The following is a 26,535-nucleotide window of genomic DNA, read 5'->3' on the forward strand; positions in this document are numbered from 1 at the left end:
CATGGGGCCTAACCTTCCAGGCCAGCCTACCATTCAAGACCTTGTCGAAGGCCTCGCTAAAATCCAAATAGACACCATCCACTGCCCTACCCACATCTACACTTTTGGTTACCTCTTCCAAAATCTCCAAAAGATTTATCAAGCACGGCTTCTTGAAGTCGTGCTTGATGACTACAGGATCTACTAGCATTTGGACAGACAATATCTGATAGGACTCCTCCTAATCAGACTCTGTCTATCCAAATGCTGGTAGATCCTGTCCCTCAGAATTCCCTTCAGTAATTTCCCCACCACTGATATCAGGCTGACTGGCCTGTAGTTCCTTGGCTTGACTTTGCTACCCTTCTTAAACAATGGAACAACATTAGCCATCTTCCAGTCTTCTGGAACTTCACCAGTGGCTAACGATGAAGCAAATATCATTGCAAGGGCTTCTGCAATTTCTTCTCTAGCCTCCCAAAAAGTCCTACGATGTACTCGGTCAGGCCCTGGGGATGTATCCATCTTAATATGCTGCAAGGCTGCAAACACCTCCTCCATGATAATACGAATTTTCTCAAAAACATCTCCTCTTATTTCCCTTACGCCTTGAGCAAGCATGATTTTCTCTTCAGTAAATGCCAAGGAGAAATATTAATTAAAAATCCCACCCATCTCCCGTGGCTCGAGACATAGGCAGCCCTAATCTCTCCCTAGCCACCCTTTTGCTTTTAATATAGCTATAGAACCTCTTGGGATTTTCCTTAACCTTACCTGCCAGATACATCTCATACCCTCTCTTTGCCCTCCTGATTACCCTCTCAAGTGTATTCTTAATCTTTTTATAGTCATCAAGGGATTCACTCGTTCCCGTCCTCCTAAACCCACTGTATGCTTCCTTCTTTTTCCTGACCAGAGCCTCAATATTTCTCATCAGCCAGGGTTCCCTAAACTTACCAGGTTTACCCTTCACCCTAACAGGAACATACTGCCCCTGGACTCTTAATATAACACACTTAAAAGCCATTCGTTCCTTTTCCTTCAAACAGCTTGATGATTAAATGAAAATCTCATACTGGTAATCACTTTAGGGTAACGTCTGATCTTAAAAACAAAGTTTCTAGGTGTAAGCCCCACTCCAAAGACTTGAAAATAAAATATGGCTTATGGTTCCCTGTGCAGTACTGAACTCCACTGTCAGAGGTGTCATATTCAGCTGAGAAATTCAACTCTAGGTCTCACCTGTCCTCACATGGAGGCATAAACAATCCCAGGAACTATCCTGTATGACCATAGGGGAGTTCACCCAGTGTTATGGACCATTTATCCCTTAATCAATATTGCTAAACAAGTATCTGGTCAGTCTTAGATAATTGTTTGTGGTTTTTTGATATGTGGAAACTGATTTCTGCTTTTCCTACATTGCAGTAGTGATTGCACATTGAAAGTACTTGATTTCCTGTGAAATGCTCTGGGACATCCCCAAGTTATGAAATGTGCTTTGGAAATACAAGTTGTTCTTTTGTTCTAGAAGTTAAAGCTGTACTTAAAAACAAAAAGAGCTTCTCCATTACAGAAGCTGAATAAAAACCTAACTAACCATGTGTACTTCTGTGGTAACCTGCTTAGTACTTGACCTTGAGTTGAAGCACTTGAGATTTTCATGCTACCTACAGCACCAAGACAAAAAAAAAATAATCAGGAGATCGACAGAACATCACTCCACTCACTGGCTAAATGTGTAGGGGTGGTATGGTGATATGATCACCCTCGACTGGAAACTGGGGAGGGTAGGTTGGAGCAAATAGGAAAAAAATATCTGGCAGGATCCCTGGCCATTACCTGTACCAGATGTATATGGTTGGATGCGAAGACATGACTGGAACTCAGTTGTGATGCACGGTCAATTAGCCTGTTGATACTGTGTGGGTTCACACCCGAGGACACAGGAAGGAGCTCTTCTGGAATTGTGGTCAGAAGAGAAAGGGAGAAAGAAAACTGGCCTAAAACTAAAATTGAAGTCATCACATCTCCCTACAGATTATAAGGGAAGAACCCATACTCAAAAGGCCACAGACTCTAATTTCTTTCATGGAAGAACTTTGTAGTGCTGAGGTACATGGCACATCAGACAAAACCACAATTTCTAGTATCAGATACCTGTCATGGCTTCATCTCGAGAAGTTCAGGTTGTGTAATAGGCCTTTTATGCTTCCTTCTGTGTTTTACAACTCATTGGTGCTATGAACCCCCAATAACTACTATAAAACATAGCAACTGGCCAGTTACCTTCTTGAGACTTTTTGATTCAAAGGGCACCTCTCCACAGATACTGATTCCAACTCCCGTACAGATCCAGTACCACATAGGACATGGCAGCATAAGTTGCTAAGTTATTTGACCAATAATAGAGAGGCCTCGACTGATGACTTCCTGGCATGAGTTTAAATTCCACTGTATAAACTGGGAACTTAAAACTGAGTTAATTTTGAAAGAATATCAGTGATGGTGACTATAAATTGCTGGATTGATACAAAACCCATCTGGTTCACCAATGTCTTTTAGGGAAGGAAATATTTGACCTTGCACTGTGATTTCAGAACCACAGTTAGGAGATTGATTCTTACTTGCCTTCCAAAATAGTCTGAGGGTAATAAGGGGTGTAAGATTCTAAGCTGATATCTGAGTGCGAGTAGGGTAGGATAGAACAGAACCTTTTAGTTATCAGAAAATGACACACTTTCCAATTCCTTCAGTTGCTTTGTTGCATTAGAGGGCAGAGGCGGTGAGCTCAGGAAATGACTTTCTACCTCTAGGGACTGGGAAGACAAGGCCGAGTTGACAGTACGGACTAGAATATCTGCTATCTTACTTTGCTATATCTGAGTTACTTGCACACACTTTGCAGTAAGGTTATTGGATTGCAATCAGGCAAAGGAACCCTGAGTGAGATACCCTGTGCTCTTTCCTGACTCCAAAATCACTGAGGTTAGTGTTAGAAAATCACTGTCATCCAACACATGAGGTGCTATCTTGGATCTAAACAGTCAGTCAAGTTCAATAACTACCAATATACAGAACAGACCATTATTAGAAAGAAACAGAAAGCCCTTACCACCTGTCACTGAACAAGAACATGCTGATATATTCTTGTTGTTTATCCACCTTTGTTCTAGACACCTTGAAATCCCACCCAACAGTCCTGGAAACTGCACTTAACCCCTCACATCCAGTATTTTGGGGAAGAGAGTTCTAGATTTTCACTAAAGTCTGTTGTGGAAAGCATTTTTCTGATTTCATGCTTGGCTTTAAGTTTAAGCTGTTTTTCCTCCTTGTGTTAAGCTCCCCCTCTGAGGAAGTAGCAGCTGCACCATCCCCGTTCTCCCACCATCCCATCAAACAGCTATATTCCAAGAGAGTCAATGGGTGCCAGGATCTTTGAGCACTAGAAATTTGGAGCATACCTTGAGGCGGAACAGCAGGCAGGCTTTGTGCGGCTCAGGGAGACTCCTGACATCACTGAAGCCCAGCCACCAGTGGCCGTCTCCTGCACAGGGGAAAGTGTCGCAGCCTCCCTGACCTGCTGCTTTCTCTCTCTACCACCTTCCTTGTTCTTCAAGCTTGCCCGATGTTCTGCCAGCAACTCATCGAATGCCAGCCGCCGCCCGAGCACGTTCCTCCTCTGAGTCAGCGAGTGCGTCTAACACAGGACGAAAGACGAACAGGTTTACCATCGGCTGACAACAGTGGTGGGGGAAGGGGAAGAACAATGTGCATTTATAATCGCAGAGGAAAACACGGCAACAATCTTCACAGGGGAAAATACTGGACAGCGAGCTGCAAGAGAAGGGTAGAGAGGCTCAGAGGTTTCAGGAGGAAATTCCAGGACTCAGAGCCTTGCCAGATGAAGAAACTGCTGCCACTGGTGGAATGATGTGGGAGTGTGCAAATCAAACTAGAAAGGAAGGAGCCCAGGGATCTTGGAAAGTTAGACTTGGAAAAACTAGCAGATACAGGAAATAGTGAGGCCACGTGGGATTTTAAAAACAAGAATCTTATAAATCATAGCAATGCCAATATTGGGACCAACATAAATCGGCAGGGATGGGGGTCCATGGCACAGTGCAGTCTTGAGGCAGCACTGCCCTATCGAAGAGGCTGTGTGGGGAAGGCTGTTCCACTGGACAGTCCAGAGTAATTGGTAATTGGTTTATTATTGTCACATGTACCAAGGTACAGTGAAAAATATTGTTTTGCCTGCTATCCATACAGATCATTACACCACATCAATACATCAAGGTATTACAAGGGTCAAGCAATACAGAATGTAGAATATAGTGTTACAGTTACAGAGAAAGTGCAGTGTAGGCAGACAATAAGGTGCAAGGCCATGACAGGGTAGATTGTGAGGTCAAGAGTCCACCTTATCATACAAGAGCGAACATTATACCAACAGATAGCACTAAGGAAGCATTGCACAGTCAGGCAGGCAATCTCAAGGGATTGCTGCACTAGCTGACAGGCCACACCAAGAGAGCACTGCCGTCAGATCGGGACCATTGGAAATGCACTACCACATCAGATATCAGCACCAAGGAAACACCCCAGGGTTGGGAAAACACTGCATCAAACAAAACACAGTTAATTATCTGGGTTGTAGCATTAAAGCATACAAGTGTAGCTTGGTTTGCAGATTCAAAGCAGTCTAATATTTAGGCTCCAAACCAGCCAGGTTTTAATCCCTCTTGGATTGAAAGATGAGTCACTTCCATTACTCCTGCCTGGTGTGACAGCAAAACATGGAAAGCCCAGAGGCAAGAAAAGACCAGCTGCTCCATCAAATCTGTCCCACACTACAATGGCTGGAGCCTTGTCTAACACTGCCTCCTTCCTTTGTCATCTCCTGAGGTAATAAAGCCCAGGGCCAATAAAGGGGAAAAAATACTTTGGAAAATTCCTCTTTAACCCCTCAGGGGACTGAAACCAGATCACACAGACCAGGAGTTAGCTATAAAGTCAAAAAAGCATTTCTTTTACTTTATTATCTACTGCATTAATTCTGTAAAAGTTACTACAACACTCAATCATCAAATTTTGTTTTATTTCTAGTCACAAATCTGTATGTCTGGGCACTTTAACTCAGCAAATGGGCTGTCCTGAAATTTTGCCTGAAGGAAAAAAAACAAATCCAAAGTAAACTTGGGGGCCTGGGGGGGAGTGGTGGAGAAGTTACCTTACAAGTTAGTGAACGTGTGCAGTGCTTCTTGGTCTCTGGATCCATGACTCCACAGTGCTTATTGAGGTCACTTTCTTTCTCTGTTGAGAGATTAGGTAGAGGTTATGTGGTATGACAGATGTTTCCTGTTAAAGGCCCCAAGGTACCTTAGAACTTCATTTTCCCCCTACAGAAACACTTAAATGCAGTTCTTTTGGAATGAAAAAAGGATCAAGTTAAGCCTGAGACACTTTCCCAGAACATTTTATTTTTAAATGTAAAATAAATTGATACAGCAGGGAACAGGAGCTTTTAATCAGTGGATTGGGATGACTAAAACTTGGGGATTATTCCACAGCTTCAAGATATCCTGTGAAACTAAATGCTATTGTGGCAACTTGCATTTATATAGCTCCCTTAATATAGTAAAATATCTAAAAGCCCTTCACAGAAGTAATTACCAAACAAAACATTGACCACAATGTTAAAAACAAACTCATTTAAAGTGGTAGGTTTTAAGGAGAGTTGTAGAGGAGGATTGAGAGAAAAAGGGAACTGCAGGACAATTCTTGGTCTGTCCTCTCCTCACAACACAAAGAGTTTCATCACCTTGCTTCAATGTCTGCAAGGGTACATGTCCAAAGTGGAATTCAGCTCTCCACGGCTAAATAACTTGCAGAAGGCCTTGCCTCTTCACTGCAGGATGCATCTGCAGGTACAGCCCACTTCCTGGTACCACAGCCATGCGGCCGTTCTTCAACTGTCAGTCAAGTAACGTGAATTTCCAAAGCTGTTCAACCAGGGGAGGAATAGAGCAGCTTAGCCAAGCGCAATCCTACACGCCATTGACAATTAGTTCTGTAGTTGCCAATCAAGGCAATGAGACCAGGACTACTCACTACCTCACCACAGAGCAGACTGGAGTCAGGTTGGAACCACTTCCGTGAGTCCACTACTGTTTTAGAAACTGAAGCCCAAGAACTCCACAAATGCCAGGCATCCAATGTGGGCCTCCCCCAGCGTCAGGTCTTCATACTGATGCATGTGCCCACTGTCCCAGTCACCAATGCATAATTGTTCAATACTAAGCGAATAAACATTTCAAAACTTTATGGCAAGGTTTTGACAAATAGCTGTAACTTTTTTTGGAGCGGGACTGTTTGAAATAATACTGATGAGAAAAACAATGATGTCAAAGGGTCAAAAGCAAGAGTTCACATTAAGCACAATTAATGCAGCTACTACATTTTTCAGTTTCTCTTCCCATTTATGCTTACTTATATGTTACCTTTTTCCCCAATACAAAAATTGAGAAATGACCGTTTTTCTTTCAGCACAGAAAAGTTTGGGGACAGGGTAAAACTCCCTGCATACAGATGGAAGAAAATCTATCAAGACAATCATATCACAAGGTAAAAGCTGTCTCTACACTGTCCAATTAAAAATTTCCAAGCCAGGTACAGCATTGGTTAGAAACAGAACTGCATCTTATCAAACACTTCCTAGCTAGGAACTGCACAGGTTTCATACAGAGGGTAGGCCCCCTCAACAACTCTTATGAAACATTCAAAGCAGGTACTCCAAGGATTAGATAGACCAATGATCCCTCTATAATGCCACATGAAATAGTCAGGGCAGATAAAAATGGGCTGAGCTCCCTCTCCACTGCCTCATCAAATTACTCTGTATATAACCAGCATTTTATATTGCCTAGAAGCATTTGATGCTGACATTTTGTGGGAGTGCAGGAAATGAAAGACCATTGCACTACCCAGTACAAAAGTCATTGAACTCAATCTTAAGGCCAGAGAACAAAATACATTGTTCAAGCCAACCCCAAATATCACCAATAAACCAGTATCCAATTCACCATCCACCCTCAGTCCCCTCCATGTCTATTCACCAACCACGCCTTTGGCCATTCATTACATTACTAGCTTTGGAAGTGAGGGGTGCAGGGACTCAACTTTATACTCACCCATTACTCTCCTGTGGACTTTATGGTTGTTCCTCCTGTTACTGAATGATGGTTCTTCCAGCACAGGTGACCTCTCACCTTTACCATTCTGAATCACCGGCGCTGGGAGTGGGAGGTCAGTTGCTTTTGGGATTGCATTCGCTGCCCCCGTCTTTGCCACAGAATCAAGGACGGGGGCCAGGTTGGGTTTCTCAGATGGTGAGACGGGTTCAGGAGAGGAGGGAGAAAGAGCAGGAGGCTTGGCAGTCAATTTGATACAGGAACTCTCTGTCTTTCCGAGAGATGGGATTTTTTCCAGGTTCACCACAGGGACAAACAAGCTGGTAGGAAGAGAACAGGAACTTAATAAATAAATTCCAGCTATCCAGTTCAATCCAAACTTGTTTTTGCCTAACCCTCCATGGCAGGAGTGCATAAGCTATTCGCCAAGATGGAGAAACTGCAGCAAAGCTCAACCTTCACCACATTCAATATCCTCTTTTGTTCTGTTTCCAAGAGAAAGTCTATGATCACTAGGACCCTATGACACAGGAGACTATCTAGTCCAATGTACTTACGCTGACTATTAGGAAGAGATATCCAAATAATCTCACCTCCTGCTTTTTCCCATAGCCCTACCAACTTTTTGACTTCACATACTTGTCTTTTGAAAGTACTTATTGAATCCAATTCCACTACACTTTCAAGTAGTGCATTCCAGATCATAATTCCATGGATAAAATTTTCTTTCTGGCTCTCTGTCCAACACCTCTACTTTGCAGAACATCTCCAGTCGATCCGCCAAGGTGACCCTGTTGCCTTAATTTTCCATTACAATCCCACACTGATCTCTCTGTCTTTGGCCTTTTTATTACTGATCCAACAAAGTCCAGCATAAGCTTCAGAAACAGCACCTTGGGATACAACAATGACTATATCAATTTCAGATAACCAGCCTTTCCAGTTTGTATCAGAACTGGCCAGTGCTGAAATGAGGTCATCAACCTGTAATGCTAACTCAACTTTTGCCTTCATAGAAGCTGCCTGACCTGTCAAGCTTTTCCAGTGTTCCCTTTTGTTTCAGATTTCTAGTAACCGCTGTGCTCTGGACCACACTGTTCCTGCATTTTTTTTCTCTGTCCAGCGTTGTCATTCATTTCCTTCTATTTACACCTCCTCCAGACTGATTAGCTAAAATCGCCACCCTCTCTTCAACAGCACCTTGTCACTGAAGATTCTTCGTCTTTTATGACGCACTTGTTTTGTTCTTTCCACCTTTCTCTGCTATTTAAAATACAGATATTTTCTTGCTTTTTCTAGTTCTGGCGATAGGTCATCAAGCTGAAGAATTAACTTTGGTAATCTTTCCACAGACACTGCCTGAATAGCTAAGTACTCCTAGCATTTACTTTTTACGCTTTACTGTGTAATCTGGCTCCTGTCACTAGAATCAGTTCCCCTTATCTACTCTACCAATGCTTCTCATTACTTGCATTAAATCTATTCGTAACCTTCAATGCTCTTAGGAGAGCGATCCCAGCTTTCTATCTATGGCGAGTCCTTTATCCATTATTATAATGCAATAATTATGAGCCCCTTTGACTTAAAACACTGGTAGTCTCACTTTTCCCCCTACTGGATTATAGGTCAAAAAGAAAACTAAATTACCACAGATTTTCTTTTGGTCCCTTTGAAGGCACATCTAACTGTAGCACCTTGTTACCAGGGCTGTGCAGCTTCTCTTTGGAGGATCTGGTGCCATGGGTGGAGGTAACTGCAGTTTGAACACTGTTGCATCGCGATTTCTGCAGGATGGAGTTTGGGGAATTCAAGGCAGGAGCTTTCCGTGCTGACAGTTTGTTCAGAGACCCGTGTCTTCTCTCTGTAAGAAATCCAACTTATTTAGGACTCTCAAATCAGAGGTTTCACACTATACACATAAAATGGAGTTCAAATCCCACCGAGGACAAATTTAGAATTCATATTCTCCCTCGTTTCTGTGGGTAGCTCTCTCACCTGAGTCAGAAGGCCAGGAATTCAAGCTCATTTGAGGACACATTTCACGCTAATACTCCCTGGTACAGTTCTGCAGGATTGCAGCACTGCCAGAGTTAGCATTTTTCACAGAAGTCTCTGTTGGGCGAATGTAAATGGCAACATTCTGAACAAAAGGCGGGGATGTCCTGTGTTATGGCTGCTATTAATCCTTCAACTGACATTATTACATGAACACTAAAATGGTCATTAACACATTGCTGTTTATAAGAACGTGGTGTGCACAATCTGACTTTTTCAATTTTTACATTACTGCAGTAACTACACTTCAAAAATATTGTATTGCCTGTAAAAGCTATGTAATATCCTGAGACTGTGAAATGCAAGTCTACTAAAAATAAAAATTCTGGAAATATAAAGTTGCAGTAGAAGTAACTGTGAGGTTGTGGGAATGTCATAAAAGCCCAACCAATTCATTAATGTCCTTTGAGAAGGAACACCCCCCCGCACCCCCCCCCCTAATATTTACCTTGCTCAAGCCTATATATGACTACAGTTCCTCATCACTATAACTCTTAAATGCACTCTGAAGTACCCTACCATGCCAATTATTTTAACAGCAACAACAAAATGGCGTAGAAATTCATCCTGCTGACTGAATGCTAGATGAGCACAGCAACAAGCTGCCAATGACCACTGCAGATGCAATTGAATGGGTGTGGCAAGTTTCCTTCCTCAAAAATTGACCCAGTACTAATAAAAATTGACTGAATACAAAAAATTGACCCTATGCAGTACTTCATTTTTAGGCTGTGTTCAGTCAGGGAGGATGCCCATTGTGGTTGGGATGGCCAGCAATCACAGGCCCCGTTTGGTCTATGCTGTGGCTGAAGAGGAAGAGGCCACTGGAGCCCTGTGATCGATGGTTGACAGAGGTGGCTGTGCCGTTGGTACAGCACATCCAAATGATGCAAGACAAATAAAGGAACTTATTTGGTAGGAGTCTCAGTCCAAAGTTGCACAGGGAAGACTAGGCTGTCCCAGGAGTTCCCAAGAACAGCTGTTCCCACAACAGCATGGTCCGAGTTCCTCCACTATAGTCAGATTTCCTCCACAATGCTCCCAAAATGCGACAGAATCTAACACACAACTAATGCAAAAATCACACAAGGAGTCTGAGGGTGACTCATGCCCATGAACACTTTGTCAAATTTCCAGAATGGCAATAAAAGGATCCGGAAATGTTCAACGTCAGGTTTAAACAAGATTTATTCTCAATTACATAATGTTAGAAAAAAATGTATTATATGACTGCATTTCTAGGCACATGTGTCTTAACCTATAGGATACCCGAAGGTATTTCACAGGAATACAATCATACATGGGGGGGGGAAATACATGCTGAACCTGCCAGCGACACCATCACCTTGACAAAAACAAAAGCTCAGTTGGGCATCTTGGTCAGCATGGACGAGTTGGGCCAAAGGGCCTGCTTCCATGTTGCATAGCCCAATGACTATTGGGCTATGCAACATGGAAGGCCTAAATTCCTGTGCTCTGTACTTTAGAATTATAAACAGGTTTCATGATTATCTGACAGTCACACTTTTAGTCTATTAAAACACTAAAAAGCACATCATGAAAATGTTAACAAACAAAGTTTAACTACACAACATGAGAAGGAGTTAGACCACAAACTTGGTCAGACATGGATTTCAAAGTATGTATTAAAGGAAGAAAGGGAGAAAAGCATAGGTTTAGGGAGACAACTGCAGTGCTAAGGGCTGAGGTGAGATGATTAAAATCTGGGATTGGTCAAGAGGCAGAATTGGGGATTACATGGAGTTCAGAAGGTTGAAAGGCTGGAGGAGGTTACAGATGTAGAGAAAGACTTGAACATCAGGAAAGGTTGTTGCTGAACCAGGGTCCAACGTAGCTCAGAGTTGGTGAGCGAATTGAATTCACTCCAATTCATACAGAACACAAGATGGCTGACTGGTCAGAAGAATAAATAGTTGAGGGTGGCATTAACAAAATATCATTGAGGGTTTCAGCATTATTGAGCTGAGGCAGAGTGATATTACACGGATAAGAAGCCAGTATTGGTGACAGACATGATGAGCAATGCACAATGGTGCAAGGCTGCACAACTAAAGTTGGCTAAATTGTGACATTATCGTGCAACACACAAGGATCCAGGCCTACCTCCAGCACCCAAGTTGTTAGAGAAACAAAGGACTACAGATGCTGGAATCTAGATGAAAAACACTACGATGCTGGAGGAACTCAGCAGGCCAGGCAGCATCTGTGGAGAAAAGCAGGTGGTCAACGTTTAGGGTCAGGACCCTTCTTCAGGACTGAAGATAGCAAAAGGGGAAACCCCATATATAGAAGGGAAAAGCAGAGCAGTGATAGGTGGACAAAAGAAGGGAGACAGGGTGGGCACAAGTTGGTGATAGGTAGATGCAAGGGAGAGATAGTGATAGGCAGGTGTGGGGGAGGACGGGAGAGCAGATCTGCCGGGGGATGGGTCAAAGGTAAGGAGAGAAAAAAAAGGGGAGGGGGTAAAAAAAAAGAGAGATAGGGTAGGAAAGGGAAGAAAGGAAGAGGCATGGTTGGGGGGAGGGGTGGGTGGGGGAAAGGGTGTGGGGGTTACTTAAGGTGGGAGAATTCAATGTTCATGCCATTAGGCTGCAAGGTTGGAGTGTGTGATCTGTCACAAACATAGGTGGGAAGGGATTGGACCGGGGGGACAGGCTAGTGTCCAGGTACGAGGATACGAGCTCCATGGGGCAAGAGCACGTGGAGACAATAGGTCTGCTGGGACAGTGCATCTTGTGAATTTTGGGGAGGAGATAGAAGCGGGCAGTCCTAGGTTGTGGGACTATCATGTTGGTAGCTGGGGGGATATCCCGAGGCGATGAGGTCAGTGATGGTGCGGGAGGTAATGTGGGGTCATGGTTCAGGGGTAGGTAGGAGGAACCTTGCAGCCTAACAGCATGAACATTGAATTCTCCCACTTGAAGTAATCCCCACATCCCTCCCCCACCCCACATCATCCCAACTATGCCTCTTCTTTTCTTCCCTCTCTCCCTTTTTTCTATCCTTTTTTTTCTCTCCTTACCTTTAACCCATCCCCCGGTGGATCTGTTCTCCCCTCCTCCTCCACACCTGCCTATCACTCTCTCTTACCTGCACCTACCCACCTCCCCTCTTTTGTCCACCTATCACTGCTCTGCTTCTCCCTCCTCTATATTGGGCTTCCCCTTTTCCTATCTTCAGTCCTGAAGAAGGGTCCTGACCCAAAACACTGACTGCCTGCTTTTCTCCACGGATGCTGCCTGGCCTGGTGAGTTCCTCCAGCACCATAGTGTTTCTCACCCAAGTTGTTTGGACTCAAATGTAATCCATTAAGAAGCATGCCTTAATTTTGTACTGCATCTATCACTTCTGAGGACAAATGAAACTCTGGACTGATTTTAATTAATTAAAGACAAAAAAGACTAACAGAGACTATTTTGAATGTTTGTGATCATCAAGGTTTCCAGAGCTCAAGTATTGTCACATTCAAGCAAATAGGAAAAGTACAATAAGGGTACTTACAGAATTAGGATCCTGTGCCCTGATGCAGCAAACAGTCCTTGCTAAAGTACTGAACTGAGCTACTGCACTACATTATTAGGGAGGAAACAAAAACTTAAAAATTGCAAGAGTCTCTTCATTGCATCTATGTGCCTTCACCCAAGGCCCAAGATCAGGCTGACCTAACCATTCCCAGCTTCAAATTTAGTGAAGGTGGGAGCTGAAACCATAAGATACTTGAACAATCTGTGCCCCATGTTATCAGATTCAAGAAATGCATATGCTTTCTTGCATCTTCTTAAAATGACCTAAAGATGCTCAGTTACAAAATCACTTACCACAGTGCATCTGAAATGCCTGAGGTTTAACTACTTGTCCACACTGGTTACACACCACAAGGAAGAACTCATCATGGGCTGGACAGTGACCAAAGATTGGCATATCTGAAACAGAGGTGAAATTAGCTAGTACACATAGATACTACATAAAGAAAGTTGGGAGTGCATGAATGCTTTTATGTCAATTCCTGTAACTCAGCATCCTATCAGTACCCACCCCTACCCTACCCTTAACTCTTTGAAGTCCATTACCTTCTCTAATGAGTCGCATTGTTTCAATCTTCTTTCTCACATCCTTGCCACAGTCCTCCGATTCTGTGCCTGAAAATATACATTGAAACAGTCACAATGCTTGAAGCAATCAAAAAATAAACTGTATGAGTTTTCTACTGTACTGAAAAGAAGGTAAACAATTTGGCCAATATGCCAGCTCACCTTGGTCCCCATCTCTTCATCCCTAGTTCAAGACTTGAGCTCACAGAGTTTTAGAGAATCTTAGTGGGTTGAATGGCCCAACCTGCCCATGCAGCTCTCTGGTAGATTGTCTAATTCACCTCTTACTTCCTACCCTTTCCCCGAAGCCCAGTGCTTTTTTTCATATATTTAAATAAATGTTCAACTCCTCTTTTGAATATTACTGTTGAATGTACTTCCACTGCTCTTTCAGACAGTGTGTTCCAGATCACGGCAGGATGCAATACTTTAATCAGTCATTTATAAAGTGATTTATAACTTCCTTGGTTTTGTGCTCTGTAAAACACAGGTCTTGTTATCTCTATTACAGCCTTCTCAATTGGTTATACACCCACAGATCTTAGTTTCTGCGATTCTTTAAAAACTGTATAATTCAGTTTACATCGCATCTTCTTAATCTTCCTCCCAAATAATGCATCACTTCTCTGCATTAAATTTAATCTCCATTCAAAGCCCATTTTTTGTCTGTCTTCTCAAAGTCTATGGATTTCCTTGTCACTTTCAAACATTTCTGAGTTTTATCATCACCAGTATATACTATTAATAAGTAGCAAAAAGAGCACTGGCCCTAATTATAAGCCCTGGGGAACACCATTGTAGACTCCAGTCTGCACACTCCAGTCTGAAAACCAACCGCTTGTTATTACTCTCTGACTTCCATCTCTCAGTCAATTTCATATCCACCCTGCCATTGCTTCCTTAATCCCCTAGTTTTAATTTTGCTAACAAGTCTATTATGTGGCATTGTGTAATCTAGACTGACAGAGCAGTGGTGTGCTAGTGGGGGAGTGCTGGGGTTGAATTTGTCACTATCGTGAGGAACATACTGGGTCTTGAACCTATGACCTTGTGATATATCAGTGAAGCTGCTACCAGTGAACCACATGCTGGCACAGAGCATCTACATTACTGCATGTAGTGACAATGTAATCTTACTGGAACTCTTTGAACTGGTGGTGGATTCTTTAATTCACTCATTGCTGCCTCAGGAACACTTCCTTGCTTTTTAAAAAATATTTACTTAAGAATAAATATTGGCAAAGCCATCACTGGTCACCAGTATGGCCAGCATTTCATACTCATCCCTAATTAACCCTGAACACAGTGCTTTGCTTGGTCATTTCATGGAACACTTAAAATTCATAGGTCTAGAGTCACATCCAGGCTAATTCAGGTAAAGACAACAGATTTCCATCCCTGAAGTACATTAGCAAACTAGATAGGTTTTTACAACAAACTAGTAGTTTTGTAGTCACAAGAGACTGCAGATACCAGAATCTGGAGCAAAAAACCAAACTGCTGGAGGAACTCAGTGAATCAGGCAGCATCCGTGCAGGCAGAGGGACAGTCAACATTTTGAGTTGAAATCCTGTCAGGATTTAGACAGAGGGGAGATGGCCAGTATAAAGAAGTGAGGGGGAAGGCTGAATCAGGAGCTGGCAGGTGCTAGGTAGAACCGGGATAAAGAGGGGGATGATGGGCAGATGGAGCCAGGGAGGGGGAGGAGAGAGTAGCAGTAGAGACAGAGGCTAGAAGGTGGTGTGGAGACAAAGGGCTGCAGATTGTGCAGTCTGGTAAGTAAGGAACCAGATAAAGGAGGGATGATGGGCAGATGGAACCAGTGGGGAAGGGGATTGGAGACCCAGTGGGTGAGTGCGTGGGTGATGGGCAGATGGAACCAGGTAGGGGAATTGAAAAGAAAGGGGAGTGTGAGAACATGGGTGAATCAGAAGGATAGAGAAAGGAACACAAGAGGATCAGGTTACCTGAAATTGAAAATTCAATGTTCATACCATTGAGTTGTAGACCACCCAGGTGGATTATGTGGTACTGTTCTTCTAGTTTGCATTTGGCCTCACTATGACAGTGGAGAAGGTTGAGGACAGACTGGTCAGTGTGAGAATGGGATGGGAAGTTGAAATGACACGCAACCAGGAGCTATGGCCATTGCGGACAGAGTGCAGGTGCTTAGCAAAGCAGTCACTTCATCTATGCTTGGTCTTGCCAATGTAGAGGTAGCCACATCATGAGCACTGGATACAATAGACAAGGTTGGAGGAGGTGTGCATGAATCTCTGCCTCACCTGCAGGGTTGCTTAGGCACTTGGATGACGGTGAGGGAGGAGGTGTTGCACCTCCTGTGGTTGCAGGGGAAAGTGCCAGGGGACAGGGAGGGTTGGGTAGGGATAGTGGACCTTAGGGGAAGCAGAAAGGGGTGGGATCACGTGGCTACTGGCAGAAATAATTAACTACAATATGTTGGATGCAGATGCTGTCAGGGTGAAAGGCAAGAACCAAGGGAACTCCACCTCTGTTCTGTCTAGGGGGAAAGTGGGGTGAGAACAGAAGTGTGGGAAATGGAGGAGATGTGGGTGGGGGCTCCATCGACCACAGTAGAAGGAAAGCCACGTTTCCTGACAAAGGAGGATATTTCAAATGGGTGGTCTACAACCCAAAGGCATGAACATTGATTTTTCCAATTTCAGGTAACCCACACTGTGTTCCTTTCTCTCACCTGAACCTAGGTTCTCTCATTGCCCCCACCCACCTTCTTTCCAAGCCCACCCCCCAAACCTCCGTAATCCATTTTCTTTCCCCTCCTCCACCCGATTCCATCTGCCTATCACCCACACACTTAACCCACAGGGTCTCCTATCTCCTCCCCAACTGGTTCCTTCTGTCCATCACCCCTCCTTTATCTAGCTCCACTTATCATCTTCCTTATTTATCAGATCCCAGAATCTGCAGCCCTTTGTTGTCTCCACTTACCACTTTCCAACATCTGCCTCTATGTCTGCCTTCCCCCTCCCTCCCCCACCTGTCTCCATCTGCCATCATCCCCCTCCTCACCTGGTTCCACCTATCACGTGCCAGCTCCTGCCTCACCCTTCCCCTTGTTATACTGGCTACCTCTCCTCTACACTCAGTCATGATACAGGATCTCGACCCAAAATGCTGCCTATCCCTCCACTTCCATAGATGATGCCTGACCTGCTGAGTACCTCCAGCTTTTGTTTTGTTCCAGTGGTTCTGTAATCATCATTAGTACGACTGTTTTTAATTCCAAAATTGGAATTGGTTTATTATTGTCACTTGTACAGAGGTACAGTGAAAAACTTGTCTTGCATACCGTTCATACAGATTAATTCATTACACAGTGTCTTTAGGTAGTACAAAGTAAAACAATACAGAATGAAGAGTAAAGTGTCACAGCTACAGAGAAAGTGCAGTGCAGCTAGACAATAAGGTGCAAGGTCATAACGAGGTAGGTTGTGAGGTCAAGAGTCCATCTTATCACACTAGGGAACCGTTGAATAGTCTGATAACAGGATAGAAGCTGTCCTTGAGCCTGGTGGTACACGCTTTCAGGCTTTTGCATCTTCTGCCTGATGGGAGAGGGGAGAAGAGAGAATGTCCCAGGTGAGTGGTGTCTTTGATTATGCTGGCTGCTTTACCAAGGAGGCGAGAAGTATAGACAGAGTCCATGGAGGGGAGGCTGGTTTCCACGATGTGCTGAACTGTGTCCACAATTCTCTGCAGTTTCTTGCGGTCCTGGACAGAGCAGTTGCCATACCAAGCCGTGATACATCCAGAGAGGATGCTTTCTATGGTGCATCAATAAAAGTTGGTGAAATATCAACTGAAATTAAATTCCACAGCTGCAGTAGTGCAATTTGAATTCAGGTCCCTGAACTATTAGTCCAGGTCCCTAGTCCAATAATTTACCCATTAGTCCTGTGACTAGATTAACTTCCAACCATCAGCACAAATTAAAAATCGCCAACTGACTGTTCTTGAAGAGCTGAGTGCATGCCCAGCACTAGTGTAAAAAGAAAATATACTTCCCAAATTGCAAACACTTAAACTGAAACAGAAATTTTTCAAACACACCAAAATTGTTGAGATTCAGCATCAGTGACTGGGAGCTTTATTTGTTGCACCTTCCTATTTATAATAGGAGGGTTACTCAAATAAACTGACACAGTTCATTAAGTGCTCATTTGGGATGAGTCACCACAGTAAGGACAATTTGTTCCTTTCCTTGGAATACAGCTCCAGGAATTCTTTGCCCTCCTACAGATTTTGTCATCCAAGGTGCCAATTATCACCAGCCTTCAGTTCCACAGACAAACTCTGCTGTCTCATCAGTCCCCTCCAACAGCAGGTGGACCCATCTCCTAGATTATCAACACAGAATGCCTGGTTAGGACAAAGCACTTCAGCTCAGTCCTAACCAGGCATTCTGTGTTGATACTCCAGTGTGCGGGGTTCATCGATTTTGAACACAGGTCCTCCATATGTCCCACCATGAAGTACATTTACTTGCTCTTTAACCCTCATTACCCTGATCTAAAAACAAACTAGTGAAACCAAACTTCCAACTTACCCCAAGCATCCACATGTATTTGGGGGGGAAAGAGTTCAGGATTTCTGCTACGTTCTCTGAAAAAGTGCTTTCATATATATTCTGAATGGTCTGGCTTTAATTTTAATATTACATCCACATTGCCCGTTTGGAAAGAAGTGACATTTCTGGACCCACCCAATCAAATATCTTAACATTTTAAATATATTGATAAATAAAGCCTCAACCTAAACCCAAGGGAATTCAAACTTATTTTATGTAACTTATTTTCTCAAAAGTGAACCATTAGCCATAATAACATTCACATATACCTGTGCCATACCCTGAGGTACAATGTCCAGAGTTGCACACAGTATTCCAGAACCTTATCTGGGCTCAGTGTAACTGAGATACTGCATCCTCCCTTTTTATTCTAGCCCACTCCAGTTGCTACAAATGAAATCACTATCCCCGGATTACGGAAGGGAAAGTAGAGTAGGAGTTGTGCTGTTGATTGTTATTCTGTCTGTGTGTGGCTCAGTGACAAGTACTTTTGTCTCTAAATCAGCAGGTTGACAGTTCGAGACCAGAACAGGGACTTAACCATAAAATCCAGGCTGTCATTCAGTCCACCACTGCTCTGTAAATGCTTCGGGACGTTCTGAGATTGTGAAAGTTGCCACAGAAATGAAACCTATTTCTTATTTTAAAATCAAAACTTGCATCCTTTAGGTCCTTCCCCACTGACCATGGCATCTCAATTCAGAATAAAATTATCCACTGAGCACACTACTCCCATGCATCCCACTGGAAAATGCCTGTGATCACAACTGCTGTGATAATTCCAGAGGCTGAACAGCCTGCCAACTGCCACTGTCCATGATAATAGTCATTCTGTACTTGTGCAACACACACAAAATGCTGGAGGAATTCAGATTGCCAGCATTTGCAGTCTCTCGTGTCTCCATTCTGTATTTGTGATGTTTGACTGCAAATGTCACCAAGATATCTGACTGCGCTCACCAGAAACCATAGAAGATAGAACAGTACAGCACAGGAAAAGGTCCTTCAGCCCACATCTGTGCCAACCATGATGCCACTTTAAACTGCACATCTGCCTGCACATGGTCTGTATCCCTCAATTCCCTGCCCATTCTAAGTGCCTCTTTAACATTGCTATATCTGCTTGCACCACCTCCCCTGGCAGTGCATTCCAGGCACCCACCACTGTGTAAATGTATTGCTGCATAACTCTCCTTTAAACTTTTCCCCTCTCACCTTAAAGCTATGCACTCTAGTATTTGACATTTCCACCCTGGGGAAAAAGATGCTGACTATCTACCCTATCTAGCGGTTAGCATAACGCTTTACAGCGCCAGCGACCCGGGTTCAATTCCGGCCGCTGTCTGTAAGGAGTTTGTATGTTCTCCCTGTGTCTGCATGGGTTTCCTCCGGGTGCTCTGGTTTCTTCCCACATTCCAAAGACGTATGGGTTAGGAAGTTGTGGGCATGCTATGTTGGCGCCAGAAGCGTGGTGACACTTGCGGGCTGCCCCCAGAACACTCAACGCAAAAGATGCATTTCACTGTGTTTTGATGTACATGTGACGAATAAAGATACCTTATCTTATCTCATAAAGCAGCCAACATAATCAAAGATCCCAGCCACCACAGACATTCTCTCTTTTCCCCTCGCCTATTGAGCAGAAGATACAAAAGCCTGAAAGCACGTACCACCAGGCTCAAAGAAAACTTCTATCCCGCTGTTATAAGATTACTGAACAGTTCCCCAGTACGATGAGATGGACTCTTGACCTCACAATCTACCTCATTATGACCTTGCACCTTATTGTCTAGCTGCACTGCACTTTCTCTCAGCTGTGACACTTTATTCTGCATTCTGTATTGTTTTATCCTGTACTACCTCAATGCACTGTGTAATGAAGTGATCTGTATGAACAGTATGCAAGACAAGTTTTTCACTGTTCCTCGGTCCAAGTGACAATAATAAACTGATTCCAATAATAGTGCTATCAGGTTGCCCCTCAGCCTCTGACACTCCAGAGGAAACAATCCAAGTTTGTCCAACCTCTTCTTAGAGGTAATACTCTATAATCTAAGCAACATCCTGGTGAACCTCTTCTGCATCCTCTCCAAAGCATCCACATCCTTCCTGTAATATGGTGACCAGAATTGTAAACAATACTCCAAATGTGGCCGAACTAAAGCTTTATACAGCTGCAACATGATTTCCCAACTTTTATATTCAACGCCCTGATCGATAAAGGCAAGCATTCCGTATGCCTTCTTTACGACCCTATCTACTTGTGTTGTGACTTTCAGGGAGCGATGGACTTGGACCCGAAGATCCATCTGTACATCAATGCTCCCAAGGGTCTTGCCATTTATTGCATGCTTTCCTCCTATAGTTGACCTCCCAAACTGCAACACCTCACACTTGTCCAGATTGAACTCCATCTGCCATTTCTCTGCCCACATTTCTAACTGATCTATATCCTGCTGAATCCTATGGCAACCTTCCTCACCATCCATAACTCAGCCAATTTTCATGTTGTCTGCAAACTTTACTAATCAGCCCACCTACATTTTCACGCAAATCATTTGTACACATCACAAACAACACCAAGCTACTCTCACACTCAGTCCTCATGCACTGTATTGACTGGAAACATCAACTATCCCTCTGCCTCCATAGATGCTGCCTGACCCAGAGTTCCTCCAGCAGTTTGTTTTTACACTTTCCCTCTTCAGTGGGATGACTGGATAGTGAGCAGGGGCAGGAACCAGTTCAGTTGGTCCCTGCTTCCCCTGACCACACTCCAAACCAAGAGTCCTGGGGCCAGCTGTTAACCAATGAAATGTGCTATTGAGTTTCATGTGTAAATGTGGCTACAAAGATGCTCAGACTGTTACAGTTGTACCTTCTCCTCTCTGGACCTGTTTTTTTTGCTCTGTTATGCCACATCTTCTACGTCGGTGGATAACAGTCTTCTCTGCCAATTCAATTAGGAATCACTAGGAGTTGGCTGGGTTTGATCAGGATGGATCTTACACGTAAAAGTTGGCAATCTCGTTCATAACAGCTAGATTTTACCAACTTAACTGAGCAAAAGTTCGGGATTCCCAATGAAGAAATCAGCTGATTGTCAAAACCAGCACTCGTGTACTCCGGCATTGAACTACACTTGGGAGTCCAATGAAGGAATGCAAACTTTGAGAAATCTGCCCTTTGAATTGCACCAGGTTCTGACTGATTTCAATGGGCAGAAATAGCTACGGAGTGAAGGACAAGCAAAAGATAATTTTCTTTTTATTCAATTAAGCTAATTGTAATTAATTGCTTTTACTGCATTGAAGCATTTTAAATTATTTTTGATTTTTAATGAATTAAAAATGCCAGTGACATTCACAAACATTCAATCTCAAAGACAGTTTTGACTGCTGGTGAGCCTGGAGATAGGGTTTCACTGATATGCATGATAATTCTGGGGCAGGGCCAGTTACACTCAGATAAGCAATGAGCTGTTCTGAGTTTCATGGAGCGTCTAAGAGATCTGCTCCAAGTAGAAGCAAGCTTCAAAGGCAGTGACTGAGGAGCCCAGACAGCTTGCCAGCCAGAAGATCTGGGCCATTGTTTTTCCAATTTCGTCTGCCAACATCCGCAAGAAAATGATACCCAAATAGCATTGGCTAGGGAATTGTCTGAGAGTCTGTATCTGCCATTGGGAGATCCCAGCCAGTATCAGATGGAAAGAAGGGAAGGTCATGGCTTTTGCTATGTGGAGACCATGAGAAATTGTGCACAGTACATCTTACAAACAGCAGTATGAGGAAGACAAGATAATAAATTCAATAATGTTGATCAAGGAACAAACACTGCTCATTACAGCAATGCAAACTGCCTCGTTCCTCAAAATAGTGACAGGGATATTTTTTTTAAATAGAACTTCCATTTAACAAACAATTCAGTGTAGCCCTCTCTTTGTCTAGCACTTGGAGTATCTGCCTATTTTGCATCCTCAATCTCTGGAATGGCTCAGGCAAGAATGCTACCAACATAGCCATATCTGACGGAAGATGCCGAATAATCTAGGCCGTAGGTTTGTATGCTCATCCCAGGTTACTGCAGTGATATTGTCAATGGGAAGGTTTCAACCAGAGGTCGAGAAATATCTGCGCACACGCACCATGAGGAAAACATGACAAATTAAATACAGCAATGGAATCATCACCTGCTGCACTCAGTTGCTTCCTGGAGCCAATCCAAATAGGAAGCTTCATACATGCCAAATCGTGCAGTATGTTGGCTTTGGGGGAAACCAGCTGGGATCAACCCAAACCAACCCAACCACACCAACCCCCACCATTTCAACAGCTGGTAGAGATCCTACACTTCTCCTTTCAGTTTATGTAGTAGGGGCTGAATATAATAAAGTGTCACTAACAAGTGAGTCAGTACTAGTGCTGGGTTAGTTAGAGAATGAGGTTGATACACAATAGGGAAAATGCTCAAGTATAACAATTAGCATCCAAACTCCTTAATTCAGTGATTTCCTCTTAGAGGTAGGCACCTTCTTGGGATGGGGTGGCAAAGATTTTCAGAAGTCTGTAAAACTTTAGCAATATTGAGATTACTTAGTTAGAAACTTCACAAAGTAAAAACAAATATACTTAGCTATTGAATTGCTTAGCCTTGGAGTAGAATCACAAATATACTTAGCCATTGAATTACTAGCGATCCTTGGGTCGGCCCAAACTCCTTAAAAGGAGCAGCCAGTGATGTCACCAGCAGTCAAGGGAATGCATGTATCTTACCATGTGTGAATAAGTGGGGCTTTCAGTCAGAAAAGATTGGGAACCACAGCATTAATTCATCCCATCGAATCTCTACAATCCTTAGGGGCACAGTGAGAGTGTTATGCAGTGAAAGACCTGTATTTACCAGTACAGTACCTCAATCTCATAAGAGGACAAATCTGTACTTGTCAATGCTATACCACGTATTACACAGAGAGAAAGAATTGTTCCCACCAGTACTGGAGAGAAGCAGGCATACCCACAGTGTAACATAACATTATATCTGCACGATGAGTAACGTACATCATTTGTGGAGGGGTACAAACCTGTATTCTATGTGCAGTATTGTACCACAATATTTTACAAGTTTAGATCCGTTCCCACAGTACCACATCCCATTGATGCAACATGGGGCAGATAAGTCCTCAACAGTACTGCATCCAGTGTTACATGATGACAGACCTGTTCTACTATTGCTATACTCCAGTGATATATAGGGACAGATCTGTACCCAACAGCACAATATGCCAATGCTACACAGGGTCATTAGACCTATGTTGCTGAGAACAAAATCAGATTAACTGGGTGCAATTTATACCATGCCTTTAAGGAAGTGAAGTGTTTCAGAGCACTTGACAGATGCATAATTAAACAAACTTGGATACCAAATCAGAAAAGGGGATATTAGGTCAAGGTATCAAATACTTACTCAAAGAGTTAATTTTTAAGGAACATCTTAAAGAAGAGATAGAAAGCCACTGAGCTTCAGAGGAAATCCAAAGAGCTTAGGATGTAAATATCTAAAGGCACTGACAAGGATGGACCTATGAAAATCAAGAATGCACAACAGAAATGGAAAAGTGCAGAGGCCCCAGAGGACTGTAGAGCCAACTAAATAAGGGTGAAGCATTACGGGATTTGAAAGCAGATTAATTTTGAAAAGTAAATATGATTTAATAGATGTGGGACAATTACCACAAGGTTGTGGGAGCTGTTCTCATGAGTGGGGCTGCCTGACTTCATGTCAGTAAGGTTACACACAGCAGAGTTTTGAACAAGTTCAAATCCCTTTTTTTTGGTGGGGGGGGGGGGGGTGGTGGTGGTAGGGAGATACATGAAGAGTTGCCATTGGGGGGTAGTTTGGAGAGCAATGGAACTTTCAAACTTTGAGAAAATAGATTCTACACTAATTCACTGACACTGTCAGGGGAGGCAACATCAGTTGTATTGGTTTGCAGGGTACCAGTCATTTCCAGGCCATAAATATTACTTACTTTAATCGATAGTATACCAAGTGTTTGAATCCCACTCTCCCAATGCAGTGTTGATTGTCTTTGAGGTCTCAGTTTCACAGGCACCTGGAGCCTTTTGAAACCCACCCCAATGTTAAATTAGGAAAAATTAAAGAGAAAAAATGATTTCCTTGGAATTTAGAAGGAAAAGGAGCGATTTGATTAACCTTTTAAATATTTTTCAACATTTTATTAAGAACTTTCATTTCTTGTAACTTCAGATAGGGAGCATTCATTGGTGTCTTCTGTGACTGGATAGCCATTGTCCTTTTCTGCAGATGCTTGCTTGTTTCAGCAGGGTGGCTGGATAGTTTTGGTCCCCTTAGCTCAGAAACACCAAGGCCAGCCATTGTAGCCATTTCCATTTGTCCCACACAGACTAAGGATACAACAGTGCCTTCGAAAGTATTTGTGCCTCAGCTTCACAGGAGGCTGGCTAGTTAGACAATGACACATCAAGGTCTTTACTAACAATGTTTAGTACAAACAGGATGCAAACTGGAATTGTGAGATACTCCACATAATTCCTAGGGTTACAGTGTTTGACAAAACAAAATGTTCATATCACAAGAAAATCTCCAGTGATCAATAAAAGGCCATAGGATGTCCCAAAAGCGCTTGACAGCTTTTATGTACTTTTAATGTACTTTTAAAGTTTAGTCACTGTTGTAATGAAAGATATTGGGAAACCAAGAGCAAACTTCCATTATTAGCAAGATGATTACGTTTAGATTCAGTGACACTACATCCATGATAAATATTCAGCAGGACATGATGGCAAAGTCAAAAGAATAAGAGAAGACCACTTAGACCTGCAAACCTATTCTGCAATTCAATATGATCATGGCTGATCTGCAGCCTGTCTCCCACATTAATAGTCTCAGCATTTAATAGCTGACCTGATATCAATTGAGAAAAAAAGTTCCATTCTGTCTATTCAGTGCTGCTCCTGAAACATCCAACTCCAATTATTAGACAAAATCACTGGTCCTCATCCTGCCAATCTAATCTGCATTATGATTAAAATCTTGTAAACTTCAATCAAATCATCCTTTTTCCTTCCAAATTGCAGGAAATACTACATTAGCCTAGATTCCAAGAATTCCAGGTTATTCAAGTAAATTCTTGACACTCCTTTCAATATATCCTTCGTAAAGTGTGCTTCCTTACTGTACATAATACTCCAGTGGCTAATCAAGGGTTTATACAGCATCACATAACTTCTATCCTCTTGTACTCCACGTATAAAAACCAGAACTACATTGGGCTTTTTGGTGATTTTCTGCACTTCTTCACGACATTTTAATGATCCATGTACATAAACCCCCAAGTCTCTTTGGACCTCCACTGCTCCCAGCAATTCACTAATTAAAGCATTTTCCGTTCTCTCTCTCGCAAAAGTGGATGAACTCACATTAGCCGACGATATAACGCAATTGCTAGTTTTGCCTATTCACTAGACTTTGTAAGATGAATTACTCTCATGTTGTTCAAAACAGAAGCTGTGGGATCTTTTACCTTCATCTGAAAGTGATGGGCTTCGCCTTATTAGAAAGACGGTACCTTCAACCGTACAACACTCTCTCCAAGAGTCAGCCTGGATTTTATGGAGTGATACTTCATTCCTCAACTTTCTGACTGAGATTGCGAGAGAGAGTGCTACCCACCGAAGCATGAATGGTGCCCGTTACCCTCCGTGGGTTTAATAGCATCTGCATATTCCAGAAGGCTTTAGGACCCGGCGGAAGCCCAGATGTCACAGCTCACCGGGAGGGCGCTAGGACCCACCGGCTGCTGTCTGTGTGCGGGAGGAGGCCGGTCACAGGCTGTCCGTTTAAACCATTTCCAGGCGCTCGCAATCGAGCCGTTAAAGGCCCCGTGGCCCGGCGAGGGCCTCCCCACTGGTACCGAGCCCACTCACCGTCTGACAGCCGCAGCGCCTCGGCCCGCTCGATCCAACTGCTCCAAGACTGGCCCACGAACGCCTCGGGACTCGGGAGCCTGCGCTCCGAGGCCGCCATCATCACACACTGCGCGCTCCCGAGCCGCCATCACCGCGCGCGCTCCCGGCACGCTGCGTTCTAGCGGCGTCGGCGTGTGAGCGGGCGGGGCTGGTCCGAGGCTGCAGTGCTCACTTTCTGCCACCAGGGGGTTTGGGGGTGGGGTGCCAACTATGCAACATATCCCAAAGCGACAGTAGTGGGCGCGCCAGCAACACGGACGGTCTATCAGGGCATTTGGTCTGCAATTCAATGACCATTAACCAGTGTTGTCTGCATTCACCAGTACTAAAGTGCTAAACTGGCCACGTGCATTAGTAGATAAATAAAATTCCCAGCCAACTAATCAACGCCTCTTTTCCATTTCCTGCATTAACTCTGCTACCTGACCTATTGAGTATTTTCTGCTTTTACTCTTATAGTTAACACCCCATCAGCTTATTCTCAATTATTAGCAAAGTGAGAAAACAGAATCAGGAGCAGACCATCTAATAGCTCCAGCCTGCGCTGTCACACAGTGGAATGTAATCGAACTCTATTT

General features: G+C 43.4%; 1 protein-coding gene across 2 annotated transcripts in view; it reads right to left on the reverse strand.

The window, feature by feature from the left end:
• LOC127580993 (ataxin-7-like protein 1) overlaps nucleotides 1-26,025 on the reverse strand; it is a 44,311-nt gene extending 18,286 nt beyond the window's left edge. The window contains exons 1-7 of one of the 2 annotated variants that reach the window (XM_052035034.1): nucleotides 25,916-26,025; nucleotides 13,319-13,387; nucleotides 13,067-13,171; nucleotides 8,823-9,033; nucleotides 7,173-7,492; nucleotides 5,213-5,295; nucleotides 3,444-3,679 (exon numbers count right to left, since the gene is read on the reverse strand). In XM_052035034.1, the coding sequence (XP_051890994.1) occupies nucleotides 3,444-3,679; nucleotides 5,213-5,295; nucleotides 7,173-7,492; nucleotides 8,823-9,033; nucleotides 13,067-13,171; nucleotides 13,319-13,387; nucleotides 25,916-26,018 (1,127 nt within the window). In that variant the 5' untranslated portion in view covers nucleotides 26,019-26,025. Of the gene's footprint in view, nucleotides 1-3,443; nucleotides 3,680-5,212; nucleotides 5,296-7,172; nucleotides 7,493-8,819; nucleotides 9,034-13,066; nucleotides 13,172-13,318; nucleotides 13,388-25,915 lie in introns of both variants that reach the window. The other variant, XM_052035033.1, reaches the window with a different exon arrangement.
• Nucleotides 26,026-26,535: the final 510 nt, after the last annotated feature.

Source organism: Pristis pectinata, chromosome 20, assembly GCF_009764475.1.
Source record: "Pristis pectinata isolate sPriPec2 chromosome 20, sPriPec2.1.pri, whole genome shotgun sequence".
Lineage (NCBI taxonomy): Eukaryota > Metazoa > Chordata > Chondrichthyes > Rhinopristiformes > Pristidae > Pristis > Pristis pectinata.